General features: G+C 36.4%; 1 protein-coding gene across 1 annotated transcript in view; it reads left to right on the top strand.

The window, feature by feature from the left end:
- DOCK4 (dedicator of cytokinesis 4) overlaps nt 1–22,707 on the top strand; it is a 252,421-nt gene that overhangs the window by 86,796 nt on the left and 142,918 nt on the right. The window contains exons 2-8 of the mRNA XM_050897081.1: nt 1,230–1,313; nt 2,300–2,340; nt 4,756–4,811; nt 6,772–6,868; nt 11,150–11,298; nt 12,688–12,772; nt 14,459–14,610. Coding sequence (XP_050753038.1) covers nt 1,230–1,313; nt 2,300–2,340; nt 4,756–4,811; nt 6,772–6,868; nt 11,150–11,298; nt 12,688–12,772; nt 14,459–14,610 — 664 coding nt within the window. The remainder of the gene's footprint in view (nt 1–1,229; nt 1,314–2,299; nt 2,341–4,755; nt 4,812–6,771; nt 6,869–11,149; nt 11,299–12,687; nt 12,773–14,458; nt 14,611–22,707) is intronic.

Below are 22,707 nucleotides of genomic sequence, written 5' to 3'. Positions count from 1 at the left end.
TGCCAAAATGGATTGTTGTGACTCAAAATCTTGCAGGTCCTTTGGTGGAAGAGTAGTTACTTTATATGCATATCTACACCCATGGGGTTTCCTTTTGGCTTTTACGTGTGAAGATTTGTTCTCATGCCTCTGAGTTGGTGATTTTTTTACTTTGCTGTGAGATTTGGATTTTCCTATCTAGATGGATAGATATTTGATAGCAGCAAGACTGCTTTTAGGCCACGAAGTAATTTTGTGCACCGTGCCCTGGTGATATTGGTAGAAGGCTGTTTTCCTCTTCAACTTCAAAATCAAGCTCCAAAAGAATATTACAATACGGAGAATCAAAATCACTATTGCTTGGTCTCATGACCTGAGTTAGGCAATATTTTAATTCAGAATTTCAAATACAGTAAGCACAGGGTTGAATGGCTGAATTGCTCTCTAGCATGTTAATGGATTTTTAGCATTTGTAGGAATGAGCGTTTTGAGTGGCTTTTGAGTGTTATATTTTGGTTCTGAGTGAAAAAAATAGCTGGGTATTTTTTTAGCACTAACAATATAAGACTTAAAATTTGACCATTGTCAGTATTTGGGAACATCACTGTTCTGGTAGATGTCTTGTTTCTGAGGCATATTTTATTTCCAGCAAGGGAAGCCCATTTCTGTAGCTCTTGTCCCAGCCTGAGCTCACTGGCTTCGGGGAGGCTGCAGGGGAGACTGTGCACTTAACGTATTTCAGTGAACAGCACGCTTTACTGGTCTCCACCCCCTAACCATTTCCTCACATTTGGGATTATGTGGAGTGTTGGGTCTATAGCATCCATTAAATGAATATGAAATCAGGTTTTCCTTTTGTGGCGTGTGGGTGGTATAGATGGCAACAAAAATACTGGCACTTTCAGCTTGCAAAATTCTGAGGTCTGATATGTGTTAGAGTGAGCATTTGGAATAAAACAGTTTCTGTCCTTCAGGGTAGTTATGGTCTACCTAACAGTGTTCTCCAGTACAAGCTTTCCATTCATGTATAGTAGGTCTGTAAGTGTTTCGGGTTTTTTCCAAGTCCTGTATTTTAAATTTTCTGCTCATAAAAGTGGCTTAACCTCTGATTCTTTCTAGAGCTTATTAAATTTCAGTAAGCCTGTTTGTTCTAACACTTAACTTCTGTTAATATACTATTTTTGTTAACAAGAAGAACAATAATTTATATTTTAATGTTGTAAATAATTGAAACTTACTATCTTTTTCAGTAATAGCTGGTTTTCGAGGGACAGTCCCACATGGCCTATCACTGGAGATTGGAGACACCGTTCAAATATTAGAGAAGTGTGATGGTGAGTTCACAGGTTGGAATTCCAGTGATAATGAAGTTTCATATACTGTTGATTTGAATCCATTGCTGTTCATTTATTTTCTTAAATTAACACATTTTTGAAGTCAATAATATAACACATACTGTCCTCTTCATTTTTTTCACAATTCCGGTGAGCTCTAATCCCTATAATAATTAATTTGCAGTTCATTCTTTTTATTTAATCTCTCTGTTTAATAAACATTCATAGAGGATAACAGTTAAAACAGCAAGGAGTTCTCATTGTGATTCTTCTGCTTTCTTGGTATTTCCAAGGGAAATTATTATTTCTCTTACACTAGTAACGGTCATTTGCTAAAATCATATTAGTATTCTCTACCTCAGAAGAGAGGCAGAGGAGAATGTTTACACTGCTTTAAGATTTCTGCCTCTCTTCTGAGAAATAGTTGCATTTTTTTCATAATCTACCTCCTTAATACATTACCTGAGGCTTGTCTGTCAATATGATTTTTTGATCATTTAGGATTATATAGGTATTTTTTTGTTTCATATCAGGATTATATAGTGTTAACCTTGTAAGAAATTTCCTTACAGAAGGCATAGGGTCTGTTCTTTTGAGTCAGGTATATTATGAATTTGGTGTAGTAATGCGGTTGATAGATTTAGAACATGAAGTCCAAAAATGATTTGTAAATGTTTACAGTGAATATGAAACCATTTCCCTTTTGTCTGGTGTGGTGTCTAGTGCAAAATATACCTGGGTTACATTGTTAGAAACATTTGGGGATACAAGGTTAAATAGTAATTCCTGAAACGGTGTGAATTAAGTCATCTGAATATGAGCTGGTTTAAACAAAATACCTTTCATTGTATGGAAAGTCTTTTAAATGAGTGCAGTCTGACAGCACTGTGTAATTGTCATATCTGTCCAAAAGGGAAAGATGAAATCTGTTTTACATATGGAAATGATTTGCATACTTTAAAAAGCAAAATGTTCTTTCTTCACAGGATGGTACAGAGGATTTGCCTTAAAAAACCCCAATGTTAAGGTAAAGGTCAATTGTAGTTTTGCATTCTTCGGCAAAAATGTATTTTTACTTTTGAAAAGTTTATAGTCTCCGTGTAAGTATATGATATTTACTCTTAAAAGAAAACTAGAGCCTGGTGTTAAGTGTATTATTGATATTGCTTTAATTAGATTTGGACATGGATTACACTTCTGAAATGCTCCTCTGTATTAGGATGACACACTTTACAAATCCGAGGCTGTGGTGAATTTTCTTTTACTTCTGACTTTTAGCTTGTGAACTCAGAGGAAGCTAAGTTGAAGGGAAAAGACTACTGAGAATACAAATTGTAAATACTCTTGGAAAAGTTGATTAGACTGTGCCTATTTTTCTTGATGTTATGAATTAATTTATAGCAGCCAGTGGACACAGCTAGTTTATAGGAGCCACATGCAGAGTGTCAATTGAATAAAAGATATGTATTGTCATGTAAAACATATGGTTCATTTTATTTTTCTTTGATGTGTAGTCTTTGATTTCCATAGTAGTATAGCTGATAGTACTCTAAACCAGATTTCACTGATTTGGGTTTTTTTCTACATTCAGACATGAAATCCGTATTTCAGTGTTGGTTCATGTTGAATATGTTTACGCTTAACCTATTTTATTTGTCTTTCTATTTTCTTAATCTCTCCTGTTGACTTGCCTCTGTGACTGTAAAGATTTTGTTTTTCATAGGGGAAACCATTTAAAGATTCCCTTTTTTTTTTTTCCCCCAACACAGTACTAGAGTTTTTAGTCTTATTAAAGCCATTGAAGAAAGATCTTAAATCATCTGTTGCTCCTTTAACCGGCATTGTAAGCTTCGCTCTTTTTTTTCTCTCTTCAGGTGCAAAATAGGGCCACATATACGTTAATTTCAAAAGTTTCTAGGGGCTCGTATCATAAGTCATTGGCCTTTTGTGCCTAGGCCTGCAGTCTCTGCTCACATAAATTTCCTTTGCTTTATATGGAAGGTCAATGTGAAGAATAAATTTAGCCACAGAGTCTAATCTGATGCTTACTACTTTGACTTCATTGATATATATTGCAATTTGATTTATAAGACATGAGGAGTTGGGATTTGTTATTGCATCTTCTGTGTCTTTTGTTGCAATTCTCACCACATGCTTGCTGTCAGTCTTGCTTTGTGGTCTGTCAAATGTGTTGATAGAAGTTATGAATAGGTTTTCTAAACATGACTTGATGTGTGAAGAAATGAGATATATATTTTCTGCTTTCCTAGTGTGAATGCAAACAGTTTTCTGAATTGGATTTTTGAAGGGAGTCTCTCCGAAAGTAAAATAATAAGAGCACCTTGTAACTCCACTTGTTATTGGTATTGCTCTGTCAAGATTCTTCCCTTGTTCTGCCAGCTTTGACGTTCAAAGAAATTATCTGTGGCAGCTGGTCTGCAGTAAGCGTGCACATACAGCAGTCCTGTTTTCTGGCACTTCATTACAAGTGCAAGGCTGTGCATCTTACTGTCCTTGGGAGATGCTCTCCTGAACTACTTTACATTACAGAGGAGTAGGAGCATTTACAAGGGCAGTTGCCTCTGCAGAGTAGACACGTTTTTGTCAAAGGTCTGACGTCTGTGTTAAAAGAAAATGGGGCACCATCATCACAAAGGAAAGCTGTCTGCAGCTCTGCTTATTATAAAGAGAACATAAATGTATTTTCCCTCACTGCATTATGTAACGAGCTGTAGCTTATTACGTTCCCAGCCAGAAGCTTGAAGCTGAGTTGCTTCATTTTGCTTGTTGTTCTGATTTATGAAGGTTAGTGTGCTGTAAGAGCAGTATGACTGTTGCAGCAATACTGTCCATTCAAAAGAACAGTGGAGAGCCCTTAAATAACTAGAAAAGGACCACTCCTGTCAGGACACTGAGGCTCTTCGGTAGGCATCTACCACAGCTTTCCTGTGCACTGCAGGGCATAGTAGCCACCAAATAAAACTGTATTTTGACTTTATTAACTTAACTTTATTTTTATTGAACTTTGTTAACTTTATTTTGCTTTATTTTGAAAATCCCTATCTGAAGATAGTATTTTTAAGATTATGTTGGTAAGATGTTAGCCCTCACAGTTGGTCTGTTTCTTGTCAAGGTGGGAATAATTAATAAAAACATCTAGGATAAGTGAGCTCTCGAGCAATCTTCTACGTGTTTTACATGTGTTTATCTTTTAATTTTCTGAAGTATTGAAGGATTTAAACTCTACTGAATATGACATTTTAATTTCCGTTGATCTGTACTGAGTATATATTGCATTCTTTTTTTGTGCATGTTTTTTGGTAATTATTTGGCGGACTTTTAATTCAGTGCTCATTTGCATATTAAACAGTACTAAATGGTACTCCAAACTCATGTAGGGGGAGGGTTTTTTTGTTTTTACCTAAACTATTTTATTTTTCAGGGCATATTTCCATCCAACTACATTCACTTGAAAAATGCGTGTGTTAAGAACAAAGGGTAGGTGAAATGTTCTGGATTCAAATATTTAAACATGGTCAGTTACTTGTACCAAAGACCTTTTGCTTATAAGGTAAAGTAGTGATTTCATTATGTTATAATATCTTAACTTCAGCCTACTGCCACAGGACTTGAAATGGTTGTCCTTAGCTAACCTGATACTCCTGCATGGTCATAAAATTGGAGTGATGTATTCTGAAAAGACATGAAGCACAACTGGGAATATCAGCCTGTGTTGTCTAGAGGAAAGAGAAAACGATTGCATTTTTTCACTTCCTGTTGTTAAGTTTGGCTTGAAAAAGGTATTGCCTTAATTAGAAGAAGTTATTCTGTACAGAAACTGACTATTAACCTGCTGTTTAAGATTAGTTGTTTTCTTTGAGGACAGCAGCTGTACCATGGCAGACAGCTGGCATTTTACGAAAAAATGGTAAAATAATGTATCGCTTCAATGGCAAAAGATTTCACTAAAACTGTAAATGAATAGAGATGTTTTTCCTTTAGTTCTTCAGGTGATGAAGAGCCAATATTATTTTTGACAACAACTGATCTCTCTCCATTTTTAGAAGCGTTAATAAAAACCAGAACAATTGGTTAAAATTAGTTTAAAAAATTTGTTTTGGAGCTCAAATGTGCTGACTAAAAGAAACACTGGTTTTTTTTGTTTTTTGGGTTTTTTTTAGGTGTAATACTTACCTTGACAGATCACTTTTTAAAACTTTTTATTTGTCAATGATCTTAGTTCAACACAGTTTCTTCCAATGTTTTACTTAATTTGGGAGCATTCATATTGTATCATTTATTTAGATTTATTAATAGAGAACTGATAGATAACAGTTTGAAACCTATTTAGGTAAAGACATTTCTCCTCATAATAGATGGATGCCTAAACATCAGGTGTAGGTGACCTTTATTTTGGGAGCATGAATGAGTGAGTAGAAGGTCCATGATTCATGATGGGCAAAAATAATCACGAAGACTGTAATCATATTTAAAAAAAAAAAAAAGTCTCGTTCCCACAGGTGAAAGTGGCTCCACATTACTGTTAAACACTCTGTTGTTTGCTGTGGAGCTCAAGCCACATGTGGTTTGTCATGCCCTAGGATCCTTTCTCCTTCAAAAGTGGTTGTAGATAAAACTGAAGGTTCAGTGAAATAAAATTGTTGTAAATGATCACAATAAAACACAGCTTAAAGATGGAATAATTTTTCTTAGCAGACTCCATGACAGTACTTGCAGGGAGTTCAATCTTTGTTGCCTCTATTTTCTTTGTTAGTCTGTGTTTCCCATTCAGGCCATGTGCCCTACAGCCCATCATGGCCAGGGGCTGTCATATTGTTATGTTAACTTGACAAGAGAGAAATGATATCATGAGAAAAGTAATCCAGGCATGAATGCAAACCTTGGAAATGTACTGTGTGTGAGAACGAAGTGGTAGTGATAATGGTGTGGTGGAGAATTTGGTCTTGACCAAGCCAACCCAGCTTTTTCTTGGCCAGCATCAAATAGGCAAGAACTCGCACTATGAGTTTTCTTTTGAGTTTTTATATCCTCTTTCAGTTGAAGGAATGGCATCTTCTGTCTTATTTGTATAAACAGAGATGTAAAAAAAGAGTGGCAACAATCACTGGTTTGGAGTCTAAGCTAAGGTGGCAAGATCCCTTTGGAAAGTGTGGGAATTACTCTGCTGTGAAAGTAGGTTTTGACATGCTTATCTCATAGTAAAAAACTCACCTTGACTTCTCTAGGGCCAAGACTTTCCATGGGGATTAAGTTATTTTCACCCAAGACTTTTCCATGGGGATTAAATGAAATACACAAATAAAAAGTGTCATGGGCTGAAGGAGCACCCATGTAGGTTGATAGACATCACTGTTGGCAGGAGGAAGTCTTTATATTAGTAACTGTAATGGGATTTGTAATGCTTGTGTAATATCATGTGTTCTTCTGCATGTTACAGACAATTTGAAATGGTTATTCCAACAGAAGATTCTGTTATTACAGAAATGACATCAACTTTAAGAGACTGGGGAACGATGTGGAAACAACTCTATGTGGCAAGTACCCTGAATAATGTTGCTTTGATACAATGCCAACTCAAAAGATGCACTGTTGTTTAGATGCTCTAGTTTAGTTTAAGTATATATTTCAGAAAAAAGCATTCAGTTTGATTTTTAACTGTTCTAATTATGGACTAAATGCATCTCTTAATTTGTTCCAATCATTGACTACTACTGCGGCTAAACTTTAGCAACTTATCGATTGAATCTTGTCCAGCTTCATCGTGTAGCCGTTGGATCTAAGGATTCCTTTGTCTGCTAAATTGAAGTGTTGGACATAAGTGTAACAAACAATATTGATATTTTATTGAAATATAGAAATATAGTATACTATTGAAAATCTCTCTCTCAATTTGATTTATACTAATTTTCTTATATATTTTTATTTCCTCTCACATCCACACACTCACAAGCGCTGAGATGTGTCAATGTTATTTGACCAGCATCTCTTGTATGTGACACTGAGATCAAGGGATACCAGCTGTTGAGTCCTCATTGCTGAGGGAGGCTGGGGGGTGCTTCTTGATCAGCAATAGTGAACTGATTTTGGATTTACCTACCCCACATTACAGAAGTGGATTCTGGTTTTGAACTTCTTCCTTATCTCACACTTCATAAGTTTTAAGTAAAAGTCCTATGCTTCACAGTTCTCTTGTTTTCTTTATCTGGATATTTTGTGGCTCTGGTCTTTTTCTCCCTGGCATCTTCAGGTCAGTTTGTTTCTCTGCTTGTTTGAATGAAATCGCACTTATGGTGTTCTATGGTTACTAGCGCCTGCCTTTCCTTGTTCTGTCATTTCTTCTTGTACTTATGTATACATTTTCATATTTCATTCATACCAGTCTTAGTAATTCTATTACAACTCCCTACAAAATGCCTATGAAATTTTTCCACTTTAATAGATACTTACAGTCTTAGCTTTCTGTTTAACTATCTTAGTAGATTCATCTTCTTGAATTTCACTTTAAATAATGTTTTTTAGCCTTAATCATTCCTGTTTTCTGAACCCCTGTTGTATTTTCTGTTGTATTTCTGGACTAAGAATTGGATATGGTATTCCAGTAGCAGATGTGTGAGCACCAAACACAAAGTAGCAATAAGCAACTATTCTTTCTTTCTCAAAGAACACCTGTGGTGTGTGTTATTTCTATAATTTCCATTTACCACTCCATCACTCTATTGTGCTCACTCTCTAAATGTGGCCTCTCTAATTCTGTAATTACCTCACCTAAAAACTTCAGTTGAAGCAAAGCTTATATCAATAAAAATGTTTCTGTTTTTTTTTAATTAGGGTAGGCAAACTCTTTTTTGCATAGAGAAAACTCTTCCAAACTCACCCACCTGATGGTTTCCTATTTATAGTCTTGTTTTGAGTCAGCAGTCATTTAAGCAGCTCTCACTCTATTATATAAATCATACAGATGTGGAATTATTCTACTTTATTTATTTAAATGTTGTGCAGTATCAATAGGATCTTGGATACAAGCTCCCTAGACTGTTTTTCACTCCCATGTCTCCTATGAACCTGCTGCAGTCTCCCATTCTTTTGAGAGGTTTCAGACCCGTGACTTTTCCACTGTAAGAAATCCTGCCATTTCCTTCTCTTAATTGGCTACCACCCTAGATAGAAATTGTTTTGTTTCAGTGTACTTACAACACACAGAAAGAAACCTGTTCAATATCTCTCTTTATTCTGACTGAAATTCAGCCTTTGCTGACTGTTTTGCATCTTTTAACTTTTTTTTTTGCACATCATAATCTAAGACATAATAATTGCTATAATTTCCTTTTTCCATGACTACTTCTATTTCGTCTGTTAACTGAACTTTTTTTTACTTTCTCTTGAGTGTAGAGTTGTGTCTTTAAAGGTTTAACTAAAATATTTTAGTTTTAAATTGTGCTTTGCATCATGATTGTCTTCCATTTTTAACATTTGACCTTCTAATCTGCTACATTACAGCCAAACCATGGTTTGGACTTGGCAGGATATGCACACATAAAATGTAATCAAAACCTGTTCACTTGCATCTACATAGTCTCCAACCCCTCATCTTAACTTGTTGCTGAGTTGATAATTATAAATTACATTGTGAGAAGATTAGCTACCTTCTGCTGATACAGGGGCTGCTTCTGCTACATAAGAAGCAGCAATGAGTGGTGCCAATAGACCTCCTACCAGTCAGGACGGTACAGAAGTAGACAGTCTGCTACCTTTTTGAGATGATTGTATGGATTGTGTTCAGAGAGGCTGTTCAGAACCAGGTGACCTTTCTGAAACCTGCAGTTGGAGCAGTTGCTAATTTGCTTAGTGAAAGCTTTTATACAAGAACCTACAAAATCAAGTATTTCTTTCTGTTGGATTCTAAGTAATAGAGTATCATTTTAAACTTGACAGTGAAATTGTAACTAAGCAGTATTAACTGTTTCTTGAGAAACAAGAAACTGTTTCTTCAAAGCTTGCTTGAAATTTCTCTAGATTATAAGGGGAAGTAGTTTTCTTGAATGTCTGAAGCATATCTAAGTGTGATTGCTTTGTGTATATTAGCAAGTATATTAGTACATTGGCTTCTCCTGGAACAAAAGGAGCAAAAATATGATCCCTCAGTGTAGAGACCTAAATCTGTGATGCAAGCACAGTTGCTTGCAGATCCACTCAGCACTTTGAGGTACCAGCAACTCATAGACAAATTCTAAAGCTTTTGAAAAGAAAGGATACCTGAAAATGTTATTTTGAGCTTAATAGTGTTGTTAAACATTAGCATGTCTCTTGTATTCACATGAATAATTTACTTCAGTAGAGCTTATCATCAGATACTGAAAACAAAGATGCACCTGAATTAGTGTTTATTTCATTTGGGTTTTTTAACTGTAGAAATGAAATCTTTATACACTAGTGTCTGATGGAAACCTGTGAAAACATACTGTCAGCTTAGTTCTCTGTAATGTTCCTATAAAGTCTTTTTTGTCTCTTGCTCCTAATTCAAGGGCTATTTGTATGACCTTTTTTTTGTTTTCTTTTATTTATAAAGTTCATATATTCCTATTGTTCTTACTGAAGTTGTTTCTTTTTTGGTAACTTTTTTCTTCACTGCTGTTGTTATTGTGTGTTCAAAATACACTGGCTTTCTTTTTTTCCAGACAGAAAGCCCAGACAAACAATAAATTAATGCCCATGTTAGTGAGCTTATGAAGTAAATGAATGCAAAATAAAAAGAGCAGATTTATCAAATGGCAGTTTGTCAGAGCCCTTGGAATATAAAAGTTATTGACAGAGAGTAATGGTGCTTTTAAGTGAATTTTAGCTTTTCATTGCAATTATGCAGCAGGAGTAGCTGAACTTTGTTTTTATGCCATTTGTTCATAGGAAGAAGGAAAAGGGAAGTGGGCTTAGTTTTTTTTGGCAAGAACTAGCAGAGCAAATCTGAGTAGAAACGTTTTTTCAACTTTGTGTGATGCATTGCTTAAATGGAGGTTGCAATAATTTCTTCAAGCTAAAGTTTCTCAGAAAAACTGTATCAAGTAAAACCACTTAGAACTGGTGAAGGAAGAGTTAAAAGAATTTTAACTCTGGGAGGACACTGTTATGGGAAATTGTTTATGTCCTTAACTGGTATATAATTAGAGTAGGAGGATGTGGTTTAAAAAGCAATCTTATTCACATAATTTCTCCTACTTCACAGTTAGATGAAGAACTACTGTCTGGACAAGATTCTGTCTACATGATACTATTTATTTATGGTTAGACAGTAGTGTGTACGGTTATATCCATGCAATAAAAAGTTAAAAGAACATTAACACTGTGTGGTTCAGAGTTTGAATGCTAGGAGCTATTGCCTTTTCATCCCCTTATGTGTATGAGTTCAAATAGTCTTGAATTACATGATCAAATATTCAGTTTGGATGAGACATCAGCACAGAATGAACATGCTCTTGGAATAAAACAGTGCTATGGCATGAAACAATTTTTTTTTGTTGAATTTTTGTCGTATCTATCACATAACTTAGGCTGTGTTAACATGAGGCATAAGGAGTTGGAGTGAAATTTTGGAGTGAGTGTGGTGCAAAGACAAGGGTCTGTGGTAAGCTCTGAAATGATTTTATACGCGCACACACACATACATATGCATGCAGGTAAAATGGTCACAGTATGATGGGGAGAAAAAAAACTAAGTAGGGGAATAAGGAAGGAGTTTTCTTGATTTCCCCACCATATCTGTATTTATTAGGATTGTCAGCTTATACAGGTGATGTAGAGGCAATTATATTTTTGTGTTACAGAGGAATGAGGGGGATCTCTTTCACCGATTGTGGCATATAATGAATGAAATCCTAGACCTGCGAAGGCAAGTCCTTGTCGGCCATCTCACCCATGATCGAATGAAGGATGTCAAGCGACACATCACTGCTCGTCTGGACTGGGGCAATGAGTGAGTAAATATAATAATAAATGAAGATAGTGTAATCTAGTTATAATGCCACAGCTTTAGGCTCATTGTAGAATGTTGAAATAAGGAACAAATTTCTGACAGATGTTACCTTTTTTTTTTAATAGACTTTCTCTTTCATTCTTTTTCTGTCCACTGTGTTTTAACAGTGAAAAGTGACTTGTCATTTTATTTTGCTTTTTTCTCTCAGTTTATTTTACATAGCAGTGGTACTGTCTACAAGAGAATTGCATTGGAATATCTGCAGCATCCTTTTACGTCTTTTTAAAACACACCTGGCCAGATTCCTATGTGACGCAGTTAGCATAGCTCTGTTGTCTTAACTGAAACTATCTTGGCTGACATTGCTTCCTTTTTGACTTGTGTAACACAATTTAGTTCCTACTTGGGCATCTCTAACATAGATCTTGCTACTATGCTCTGCATCTTCCTTTTATCTGAATAACTAATATAAGCTAATGCAAGTTGTACTATCTTACTTTTTTTTTTAAAAAAGCAAGAAAAAGTTTAAAATACCTTTTGGCATTTGGGTGCTGTTTCCAAAGTCTTTTCTTTAGCCTATATTTATTCAGTTAAACTCTGAATAAATGCAGCAATATTCAGTAGTAGAATTAACTGAATTTCAGGGGTTTCTGCAACTACTGCTAACTGAAAGCCTAAATAACTGACATAGTAGAAGAACTGTGATTAACTGTGTATGATTAACTGTCTGCTTAGAATTTTGTGCTAACTGAATGGAATTGTAATGGTTTTTGAAGTGGTCAGTTCCTACTCTGTAAAACCATATTTTTAAAAAACTTTCTAATCTTTCAGATTTTTCTAAATTCAGTATGACTGCCCCATATGTGTTCTTAATCTTTATTGCTTGCTGCTGTGCTGAAAATAAGTTTTATTCCTGTTGATTCAAGTTCATTTCATTATTTTGTTCAGGGGATACAGTCAAGCAGCTTTGATGCCATCCAGTCCAAATTAAAAATAAGCTTATGTTTCGGCATTTGATGGATTTTATTTTTATCTTCTTTTCCGCAGTTGTCATTCAAATTGACAATACTAGTGTGATTCACATTGTACAATGTCCATAATAGTACAAAGGAAAATATCCATTGTATGTTGTCCACAATGTGAAACAGATTTAAAAATTGTGGAAAAACGTATTCTATTATGTTACAAAGTGAAGAAAGGGGAGGAATCATCCGTGAATGGTGAATACAGCCAAAATACATTAAAACAAAACCAAAACCAACTGTAGAGTACCAATTAACATGTACATTGTTTGTTGGAATGTTTCTGTTAAATGTAAATAGAAGCAATGAGTTAATTTCTTTACTTTGTATGTAGAAACTATTTACTGTTATTCCATTTCTCATACAGACAACTGGGACTTGACTTAGTGCCGAGAAAAGAATACGCGATGGTGGATCCTGAAGAGATCAGCATTACAGAGCTCTACAGGCTGGTATGTGAATATAACACTCAGTACTTTTGCTATCAAATTATATACTGATGTTTCAATGGCAGCTTTCTTCTACTTAACCAAAAATACTTTTTTTGATCAAATAAACTGGCATTTCATAATGTAATGAGTTTTACTATGAGGAAAGAAGTTTTCTTTTGAACAGTTATGTCATCTCTACATCTGTATGAGATGCTTTGATATCAAATTTGGGTGTGCACACATGCTCATTTTACATGTTATTAGTTAAAAGTTTTGTTTTCTGATATGTCATTAAAATTGTGACTGTTAACATGAATTTAGTCATCAATAAAAGCTTATGAGACTCTTTTTCGTTAGAGCTTTACCTGGCCCATGAGTCCTGTTAGATAAGATTTGTGGAAATATAATAATATATTCATGGTACAAGTATTGTCAGAATTAATCATGCTGGGTTATTGGTCTTTTCTGATATATTAATGTAAATAGCAGTTAAACTGCATAGAAAAGCTCTCCTTTGGGTATAAAAGCCCATCTTGATTTACTAAAACCAGCACTGATTTTTCTTACTCTGATTTAATCTCCAGTGAGGTCTAAGAAAACTTGCCAATTCGTTTATGTGGGCTTTGGCTCATATGTAAGTACTGCAGCTGTTACAGATATGCAGTTCTGAGCCTTACTTGCTTAAGACTTAGCTTTTATTTATATTAAATGTTATTTATGTTAACTTTTGTATTTAAATATAGAATAAAGCAAAAATATAATTGCTACAGTTTTCTGTGGAGCTGAAATTATAATATATTTTTTGACAATTTTTAACTACTTATGTTGATAACTTGTAATGTCAAGCCTAATAGTAATTTCTTCATGCTAGAATCAGTATACCTTTGGGCAGTTTCAAAGCCATATGTAATCTTATGGAATCCTATGGAAGCACTAGATGAAATACAGGGAGGAACATACAGAATCATAAGAAGAAACATACAGAGGAAGACTAACCCAGAAAACTAATAATGGAACTTAGGGAGTGCACTCTCAAAAATAGAGAGGGGGAAAAAAAAAAAAAAGCCCAAGATAACCTCAGTTTGAAGGCTAAGTAGCTTAGAAAGATTGCTGTTTAAAACTGGTTTTGGTACAATGTAAGAGAGAAATAGTACAACTTAATATTGCCCTGCTCTTAATGGGTGATTAAAATGGTGAAGGTATAAACTGTGAAGTCAAATCAAGAGAATTTAGTAGCTTCTATATAGCAGTCTGCCAAAGATTATAAAGTATGGATGTGATTTTTTTCTATTTTAAAATACTGGTATTTAGTCTTCTGCAAAAGCATTTTTTGTGTGTTTGAATACTAGAATATCAGATCGTTAACTATTTAAACCAGCTATGAAATACTGTATTGTTACAGCACAAAGTGTTAAAGTGGCTTAGAATTTTCAGAGTAGAAAAAAGATAAATTTCTAGAGGTTACTGTTTTTCTCCAAGAGATAATTATGATGCAGTGCAACACTGGGAAAGTCACTTCCTTGCGTTCTCCTTCTCTGATACAAAAAAACCCCAAAGAACCCCCAACTATTACACGTTAATACTGAATTAAAAATTTTAAAATTGGGATTAAGGAAGTAGTTCAGTATTACGTTGTTTACCTCTTTTTGTTTTGAGATTTTTACAGTTAATTCAAACTGGCTGCTATGTTGTTTGTGGTGTTTTTAGATGGAGCATCGTCATCGAAAAAAAGACACACCAGTACCAGCTAGCAGCCACCATCTTTTTGTTCAGATGAAGAGTCTAATGTGCTCCAATCTGGGAGAGGAACTGGAAGTAATCTTCTCACTCTTTGATAGTAAAGAAAATCGGCCCATCAGGTACCACATGATTTTTCACTGGAATACTGATTTTACATAAGTTTTGTCAATAGACACTGTATGTTTTGATCCAGGTAACAAATTTCACATTTAGAAACAAGCAGAAGATAGTCTTGATTCAGGAAAATTTTTTGCTTCTTTTTGAAATTCAGTTTCTATACTTAATTGTTTGTGGTATCTTTTAGGTTTAAATAATGTATATTTCTCCATCTTGTTTACCTATTTCAGTTTTCAGTTGGTTTTGGTTGTACAGGAACATATATACATGTATGCATAGAGAGTGAATGTTAGTTCTGTGACCTAAGGTCATTTTTCAGTATCTCTATTTTCCTCTCTCCTAATCCGTGCAAGTTCAAAACTTAGAACTGTTGCTTGCTCTGTGATATTTATGAGGTGAATTCTCCTAGGTACATGAGACTGGAGGGCTGCCCTTAGTCAGTGAATTAAGAGTTTTTATAAAAGGAGCCCGTACTTCAATGAGGAGGTGCCTGTTATTCAGTGAAACAGTCAAACTCAATCTCACATCCACTTAGGGTTTGTTTGGCCTCTTTTTTCAGCTGGGAGCTGATCCTGGAACCATTCTTTTTCTGTTTGTCCTTGAGCTTAAATTGTGTAAAAGCCCTGATAACCTTTGAATTTTTAAATGTTCAGTAGTTATTTCTACTCCCAGCACATTTCTGGCCAAGAGAGAGAACATGGGAGTGAACAGTAGTGGAACCACTATGCACTCAATAAGTATGAGCACAGGAGGAGAGCAGTGTTAGTGCAAGAGCCTTATAAGTTCTGTTTGAGAAATATGCCAGGAAGATTGAACCATTAAATGCTTGTGCAGTGGTGGTGGGTTGACCCTAGCTGGACACCAGATGCCCACCAAGCCGCTCTATCACTCCGCTCCTCAGCAGGATGGGGAAAGAAAATATAACAAAAGGCTTGTGGGTTGAGATAAGGATAGGGAGAGATCATTCACCATTTACTGTCATGGGCAAAACAGACTCGACTTGGGGAAAATTAATTTAATTTATTACCAGTCAAATCAGAGAAGGGTAATGAGAAATAAACCCAAATCTTAAAAACACCTTCCCCCCACCTCTCCCTTCTTGTAACTTTACTCCTGATTTTCTCTACCTCCTCCTCCTACAGAGGCTCAGGGGGATGGGGAATGGGGGTTGCAGTCAGTTCATCACACGTTGTTTCTGCTGCTCCTTCCTCTTCAGGGGGAGGACTCCTCACACTCTTCCCCTGCTCCAGCGTGGGGTCCCTCCCATGGGAGACAGTCCTCCACAAACTTCTCCAACGTGAGTCCTTCCCACGGGCTGCAGTTCTTCACGAACTGCTCCAGCATGGGTCCTTTCCACGGGGTGCAGTCCTTCAGGAACAGACTGCTCCAGCATGGGTCCCCCATGGGGTCCCAAGTCCTGCCAGCAAACCTGCTCCAGTGTGGGCTCCTCTCTCTCCACGGGGCCACAGGTCCTGCCAGGAGCCTGCTCCAGCATGGGCTTCCCATGGGGCCACAGCCTCCTTTGGGTGCATCCACCTGCTCCGGTGTGGGTTCCTCCACGGGTTGCAGGTGGATATCTGCTCCACTGTGGACCTCCATGGGCTGCAGAGGGACAGCCTGCCTCACCATGGTCTTCACCACGGGCTGCAGGGGAATCTCTGCTCTGGCACCTGGAGCACCTCCTCCCCCTCCTTCTTCACTGACCTTGGAGTCTGTAGAGCTGTTCCTCTCACATATTCTCACTCCTCTCTCTGGCTGCAATTGCTGTTGCGCAGTAACTTTTTCCCTTTCTTAAATATGCTATCCCAGAGGCGCTACCACTGTTGCTGATGGGCTCGGCCTTGGCCAGCGGCAGGTCCATCTTGGAGCCAGTTCGCATTGGCTCTGTCGGACATGGGGGAAGCTTCTAGCAGCTTCTCACAGAAGCCACCCCTGTAGCCCCCCTGCTACCAAAACCTAGCCACGCAAACCCAGTACAGTGAGAGATCACCTTCTGGTCAGAAGGCTCCCATTCATAATTTGCTGCTGGTTGTTGGCCACTGTATTCTTCTCTGCTCTCCTCATGACAGAAAGAACATGTTCTGGAGGCAACAAACATCGTCTGCTTTAAGATTGGCCACTAGAAAAATAAAAGACTAGGCTTCAAAACAAAAACCACTTTCGATAAGACAGCTCACAAATACACAAAAAGAAATATAAGCTGCTCTAAGCCTGTTAATAGGGTAAAAAGTGTTACTCAAAATGTGTACAAAGCCATGACTGTGTGCTAGTTGTCATCTTACATATGGCAATAGGAATTTGGGGAACCATGTGGAATTTGGGCTGAATTTGAGAAAATTGTGTCTATGCTTTGCAGTTGAACAAGATAACTAACCAGTGCTTTGAAGGAAGATTATACTGAGTAAATTGATTGTTACCGTTAATGAAATCATATATAAGCAACTACTGTTACAGTGTTAGCTGCTAAATACTGACACTTCATTCTGGCCTGCACTTTGGACATTAGTCACCAAAACAGTTTACTGTCATTTCTGAGAATTAAACGTGCATCAGGGCACATCTTTTGTGTTCACTCCAGTGAATGCAATAGCAGGTGATAGATTTAAGAGAGAGCTTCAGACCTTGACAGAAAACAATTTGGGTGTTATGGATTGCTGAAAACAAGGTTATGGCAGTAGTGATGGTATGAAAGCAAATGAATTGGATTTCATGTTCACATGAAAGCACAAATTCTAAGCTGTTTGTCACATGCTTGCTGTGATCTGACCTTTAGTTATTGATTCCTGACTCCAGTGTCTGTTTGCAGCTGCTTTATTGTGTGTGAACTTCCTCATCCCATTACTGGCAAACCTTGAAGAAGTGTGTTGCCATGAATCCAAACTGCCTTCTAGGGCATGGGGGGAATGACAAGATGAACTTCGTGAAGGCAGTTTGCAACCATCTGCAAAACAAACGAACATACACCCCCACAACAACAAAACCACAACAAAAAACCCTCCCAAGAAACAAACAGAAACCTCTCAACATGTTGAAAAAGCTGAAACCAAGAGAGTTTTCACAAGAACAAATTAAATGCAAAGTATATCTGTATCACAGAATGAACTCTGGAATGCAGAGGTGTCTAAGCTGGAGATTTATATGTCCTTTCTGGACTAGACCTGGAAGCGACATAACCAGGTTATCACAGAGTTAAACCAAAGCTAGTTGCTCTTGGTGCACAACAGTATGGTATGATGTATAATTTTTATTCAGTACAAATGGGTGGGATATTTCAGAGGTCTTTAGGCCCTGGCTGATGCATGCATGAAATGAACAGCCTCCCTCAGAAAGATGATGTATGAGAGGAGACAGTGTCCGCGCTCCCCAGCTGCTGCAGTTCACACCCTGCGATGATGCCGAAGCCTACTGGCAATAATAGAGTTGTGGAGCCTGGATACGCAGACTGTTCTGCTCATTTCTGATGAAAGTGCAGGTCAAAAGCTGTGTGTGGCAACACCTTCAGGTCTGTCACAACATAGCTGTGTCATTTGTCCCTTGGTTTCCTAAGTCGTTGTCTTGTGGTCCAGTAGAAAAATGCAATGAAAATAATAGATGAAACTTGTTAATAGCACAGATAAACTTAAGGAACTATATATGATAATTTATTTTCTGAAACAGAAAGATCTTCAATTAACAAGAGAAGTATATGAATATACGTGACTTAAAATGTATTTCTTCAAGTCATTGCTTACGGTATTAGAATTTTTTTGGTTTGTTTTTTTGGACTTTTTTGCTTTTTACCTCAAGTTTCAGTTTTGCAAGCACTATATGTGTACCAAGCTTTCCTCAGGTGGGTAATCCTGCTTGTTTTAATGGGACTGTTTGAATGGATAATGTTAAGTACAAGCTCATAAGTACAATTGGTCCAAAAATGTGGCTTTATGTGGATTCTAATATAGTGTTCATTGTCCATCTGATGTAAATTGACATAAAGGAAGTGATCTCTGTAGCCTCTTAAACAAAGAGTTCATTTGGAGGGAGTAAAAATAGCAGAATTGAGATTTAATGATAGAATTTCTGTTCTGATATTTTTCTTAAGATTAACTTAGTTTCTTATCAGGTGGACCTGGAAATGTAAGATCTCTCTATGTATGTATTTCATTTTTTGTAACCTCAGGTTTATGCAATTGAAATAGCAGCTTTAAAAGATTGTTGGAGGACTAGAAGCAACATTATCTGATTAATTTTTTTAATTGATTATGTATCTTTTTCCACAGCCTTTTTTTTGTTTTGTGTTACCTGTTTCATACATTCAGCTGTTTGAACAGAAACATTTGTTTAAGTATCACAGTTAAACTGAATTGCAATTGTAGATACGGAGGTGGGGCAAGTATCTACGAAAAGGAATAGTAAGGCTTTAGGAAGCTTGAGTATAGTAGCTCCCTTCCTGGTCCAGCTGCAGAGCAGTGCAAGAAAAAGCAGCCTCTGGGTAGGACGCTCTGATCCAGAATGGTTAGCAACATTCAGAAAGAAATATAGCGTGTTCGAGCTCACAGCTCACCTGGCTTCTTCATGTTACTGGCCTGCAAGGAACCACAGCATATAAATGATATTTTGTGTCATTTTTCTTAGTGAGATTATTTTTAATGTATTATTATAAATCTATCTGTATATTGCTGCAGAGTTTATACAGAATGTTTTCATTGAATTTTGAGTATTTATACATTACTGATAAGAGGCTGTAATTTTTATTAACATGCTGTCCTGGTTTCGGCTAGGACAGAGTTAATTTTCTTCCTAGTAGCTGGTATAGTGTTGTGTTCTGGATTTAGCAGGAAAATAATGTTGATAACACACTGATGTTTTTAGTAGTTGTTAAGCAGTGTTTATACTAAGTCAAGGATTTTTCAGCTTTTTATGCCTTGCCAGCAAGAAGGCTGGAGGGGCACAAGAAGTTGGGAGGGGACACAGCCAGGACAGCTGACCCAAACTGGCCAAAGAGCTATTCCATACCATATGACATCATGCCCAGTCTATAAACTGGGGGGAGTTGGCCGGGAGGGGTGGATCGCTGCTCGGGAACTAACTGAGCATCAGTCGGTGAGTGGTGAGCAATTGCATTGTGCATCACTTGTTTTGTATATTCTAATTCTTTTAGTATTATTATTATCATTATTTTTCCTTCCTTTCTGTCCTATTAAACTGTCTTTATCTCAAGCCATGAGATTTCTTTTTTTTTTTTTTTTTTGATTCTCTCCCCGATCCCACTGGGTGGGGGGAGTGAGCAAGTGGCTGCGTGGTGCTTAGTTGCCAGCTGGGGTTAAACCATGGCACATGCATAAAACAATTTGATTTTGTGATAGTGACTTGGCAAATTTGCAGTTATTGATTTTTCTGATCAACTGTAGTGTCGAATATTTTGAAAGAGTTTGATTTTTCTCTTCCTTTATTTTGAAAATATCTGAGTTATTAATAATGTGGATAGCATGTTACCATGTGGAAAAGTCTGTGCTTGGAGAAACGGGGGAAAAAGAAGTTACTTGGTAACATAGGGAAGGTATGGTTTAATAGCTGAGCTTTATATCAAAGTGCAAGAATAAGGTTGTCGTTACACAATTGTAAAGTTGTTGTTTTCTCAGGCAACATTAAGAACTGATCAGACTTAGAATATAGTCATTGAACAATAAAAGCTAATGAAACTTTTTGTTGTTGTTGCTATAGTTATAGATTGTCTCTGAAAAAAGCATGCCATAGCAACTGAGACAAACCAAGTTATAAGCAGAAAGCACAGTGTGTTAACAGTTCTTGCATTTGACTTAATGGGACTAGAATTGAGTGTCTAATAAGAAAATATAACATCATTACATGCTAAGAACATATTAAAAGAATATAGCTGTATAAAATAGAAAGAAATTTAGATACCAAATTGAAAACTATGATCCTGAATGTCAGCACACAAATTTTCTCTAATTCTCGTGACCCATGTGTTTTGCCCCGGGAACGAAGTTCAGTAAGTATTCTCGGCAGGGCTGGGTTCTAAAACAATGCAATGTTAGCCACTGTTTGTCTTTGTAAAGACAACCAGAGGAGGAAAAGGAGAATAGTAATAATTGTAATTCCCTTTACACTTTATGCAATATCTTAATGATAATTGCTGTAGCTTAAGAGACAGTCCAGACTCCCTGGAAGACAGGAAATGTAAGTTTGAATATTCAAAGGCAGAGCAAGAAACTGAGCATGGATCTTTGTTTTCTTAAAGAAAAACCCAACCTATTAATATAAATCTGTTCTTCACCTACACAACGCTCTTGTTCCTCTTTATTAAAAAAATAATAATTAAAAAATCCAAAGTGGTCACCGCATGCTTTATGTTTCAATTTAGTATTTGCTCCTCTTCATCACCTTTTGTTTCTCTGATTAGTTGTGCTTCATTAGAAAAGAATTGGTCCTGAAAGAACATGCAAGTGTATCTTCAGGGTGGGAGGGGGACGCCATCAGGCTCTGGAATCTGAGTAGGTGAAGGTATCTCTGTAGTCATGAGTAAGATGCCAAGTTTAAGACATATGCCAATGCTTAGCATTTCCTTTTTGTTTAATTTTAGAAGGTTTCATGATGAATAAATGGACTTTAGGATTGGAATCCAGCTCCAAAGACATCTAAACTTAAGATCTTTGTGTGAATTGCATCTCTAGTCTCCTGTTACAGTCTACGGAGACCTAGTTATAGTCAGTGAAACACAGAAAGTCATTCAGCTGATGAAATGTCTGTGTCTTCTTTAGGGCATGTTGGATAGCTCTTTAGAATCTATAGACTGTATTGATTAAAGAGCTGCTCAGCATACCCTGAAGTAATTTTGAGCTGAATCCATCCTATTTCTTTTTTGTTTTCTCTTTCACTACTTTAGACCTCAATAAAGTTTGAACCTTCAAGTTCAGAAAGAGTTGATGTTGAATTCATAAAGGATATAGATATTCAATATTAGTTATCTGACTTCTTGACATGAGCCCCTCAGAGTAGAATCCATAAGGAAAAGCACTCTGAATTTGCTCTTAAAATATTTGCAAAGGTTTTAGAGTAGACGGGTCAAAAATAACTGATACATGTATGTACAAATTTACTACTGTGGCTTCAGTATATATTGAAATTCTTTTGTTAAAAAAGAAAGCGTGGTCTGTGTGTCTCTTATTATTATGTTGTGGTAGGCAATGTACATGTTTAAGGAATATTATTCTAATTTAACATATAAATTGGTGCTCTCATTGTGTGACCTACCAGTGCATTTCTAGGATAGCACCTTTTAAAATAAGTACGAGATGGAAATTAAATCCGTAAAACCATTGAACCATTCTTGTGGTTTTGATAATGTGTCTTAATATTCCTTTAGTGCTTTGAATAAAAGGAAAATTAGGTACATTTATAACTAGATTATTCTCAATTAAATAATATTTCATCTTAAAAGCATGGATAAATGTTCATAATTTTCCCAACATGTACTAAGATAATAATATGTTTTTCAGGTGAGATGTGAGAAACTGTGATGTTGAAAGGAATCAGTGACTTGCTCAGAGAAGAAATCTGATGTCAGATAGTGACAAAAAAATCAGTGTGATGCTTGGGGTTCTTTTTGACCTTCAGACTTCTTCACTAAAGATTTCTCTAGATTGGTAGCAACTGTGATGCATCGCTTGCACCTAACTTAGTGTGATCAGTGCCCACTTTGGGCAACAGGATTTTTTCTGTCAACTTTAGTAAGGTAGAGATAAATGTTCTTTTGTGATCACTTGCCATTTGTTTGGGACAGTATGAGACTGTACTTTTCTCCAGGCTTTTTTGTTGCTGGAAATTGGTATTAAAAATAACTGTTTCTAATTGTGTTGACGTCCACAATAACATCGGTTTTGTTGTATTAAGGTAGATGTAGTAATAAAATACAGGTTTATTTATGACTTTATTATTGTTGTTAATAAACAGTAATAATAAGTATTACTTTGCAGACTGTTTCTGTATTGATATAATTGTCTAATGTGTGTCTTCACACTTTAAAAGGCTTTTTTTGGACATGAATATTCTACTTCCTGTATGGAAGCAAGAAAACTGTCAGTATTTAAGTCAAGTATTTA

Source organism: Gymnogyps californianus, chromosome 1 (genome assembly GCF_018139145.2).
Source record: "Gymnogyps californianus isolate 813 chromosome 1, ASM1813914v2, whole genome shotgun sequence".
Lineage (NCBI taxonomy): Eukaryota > Metazoa > Chordata > Aves > Accipitriformes > Cathartidae > Gymnogyps > Gymnogyps californianus.
Note: the sequence above shows the minus strand (reverse complement) of the source record. Positions and strands in the feature narration are given on the sequence as shown.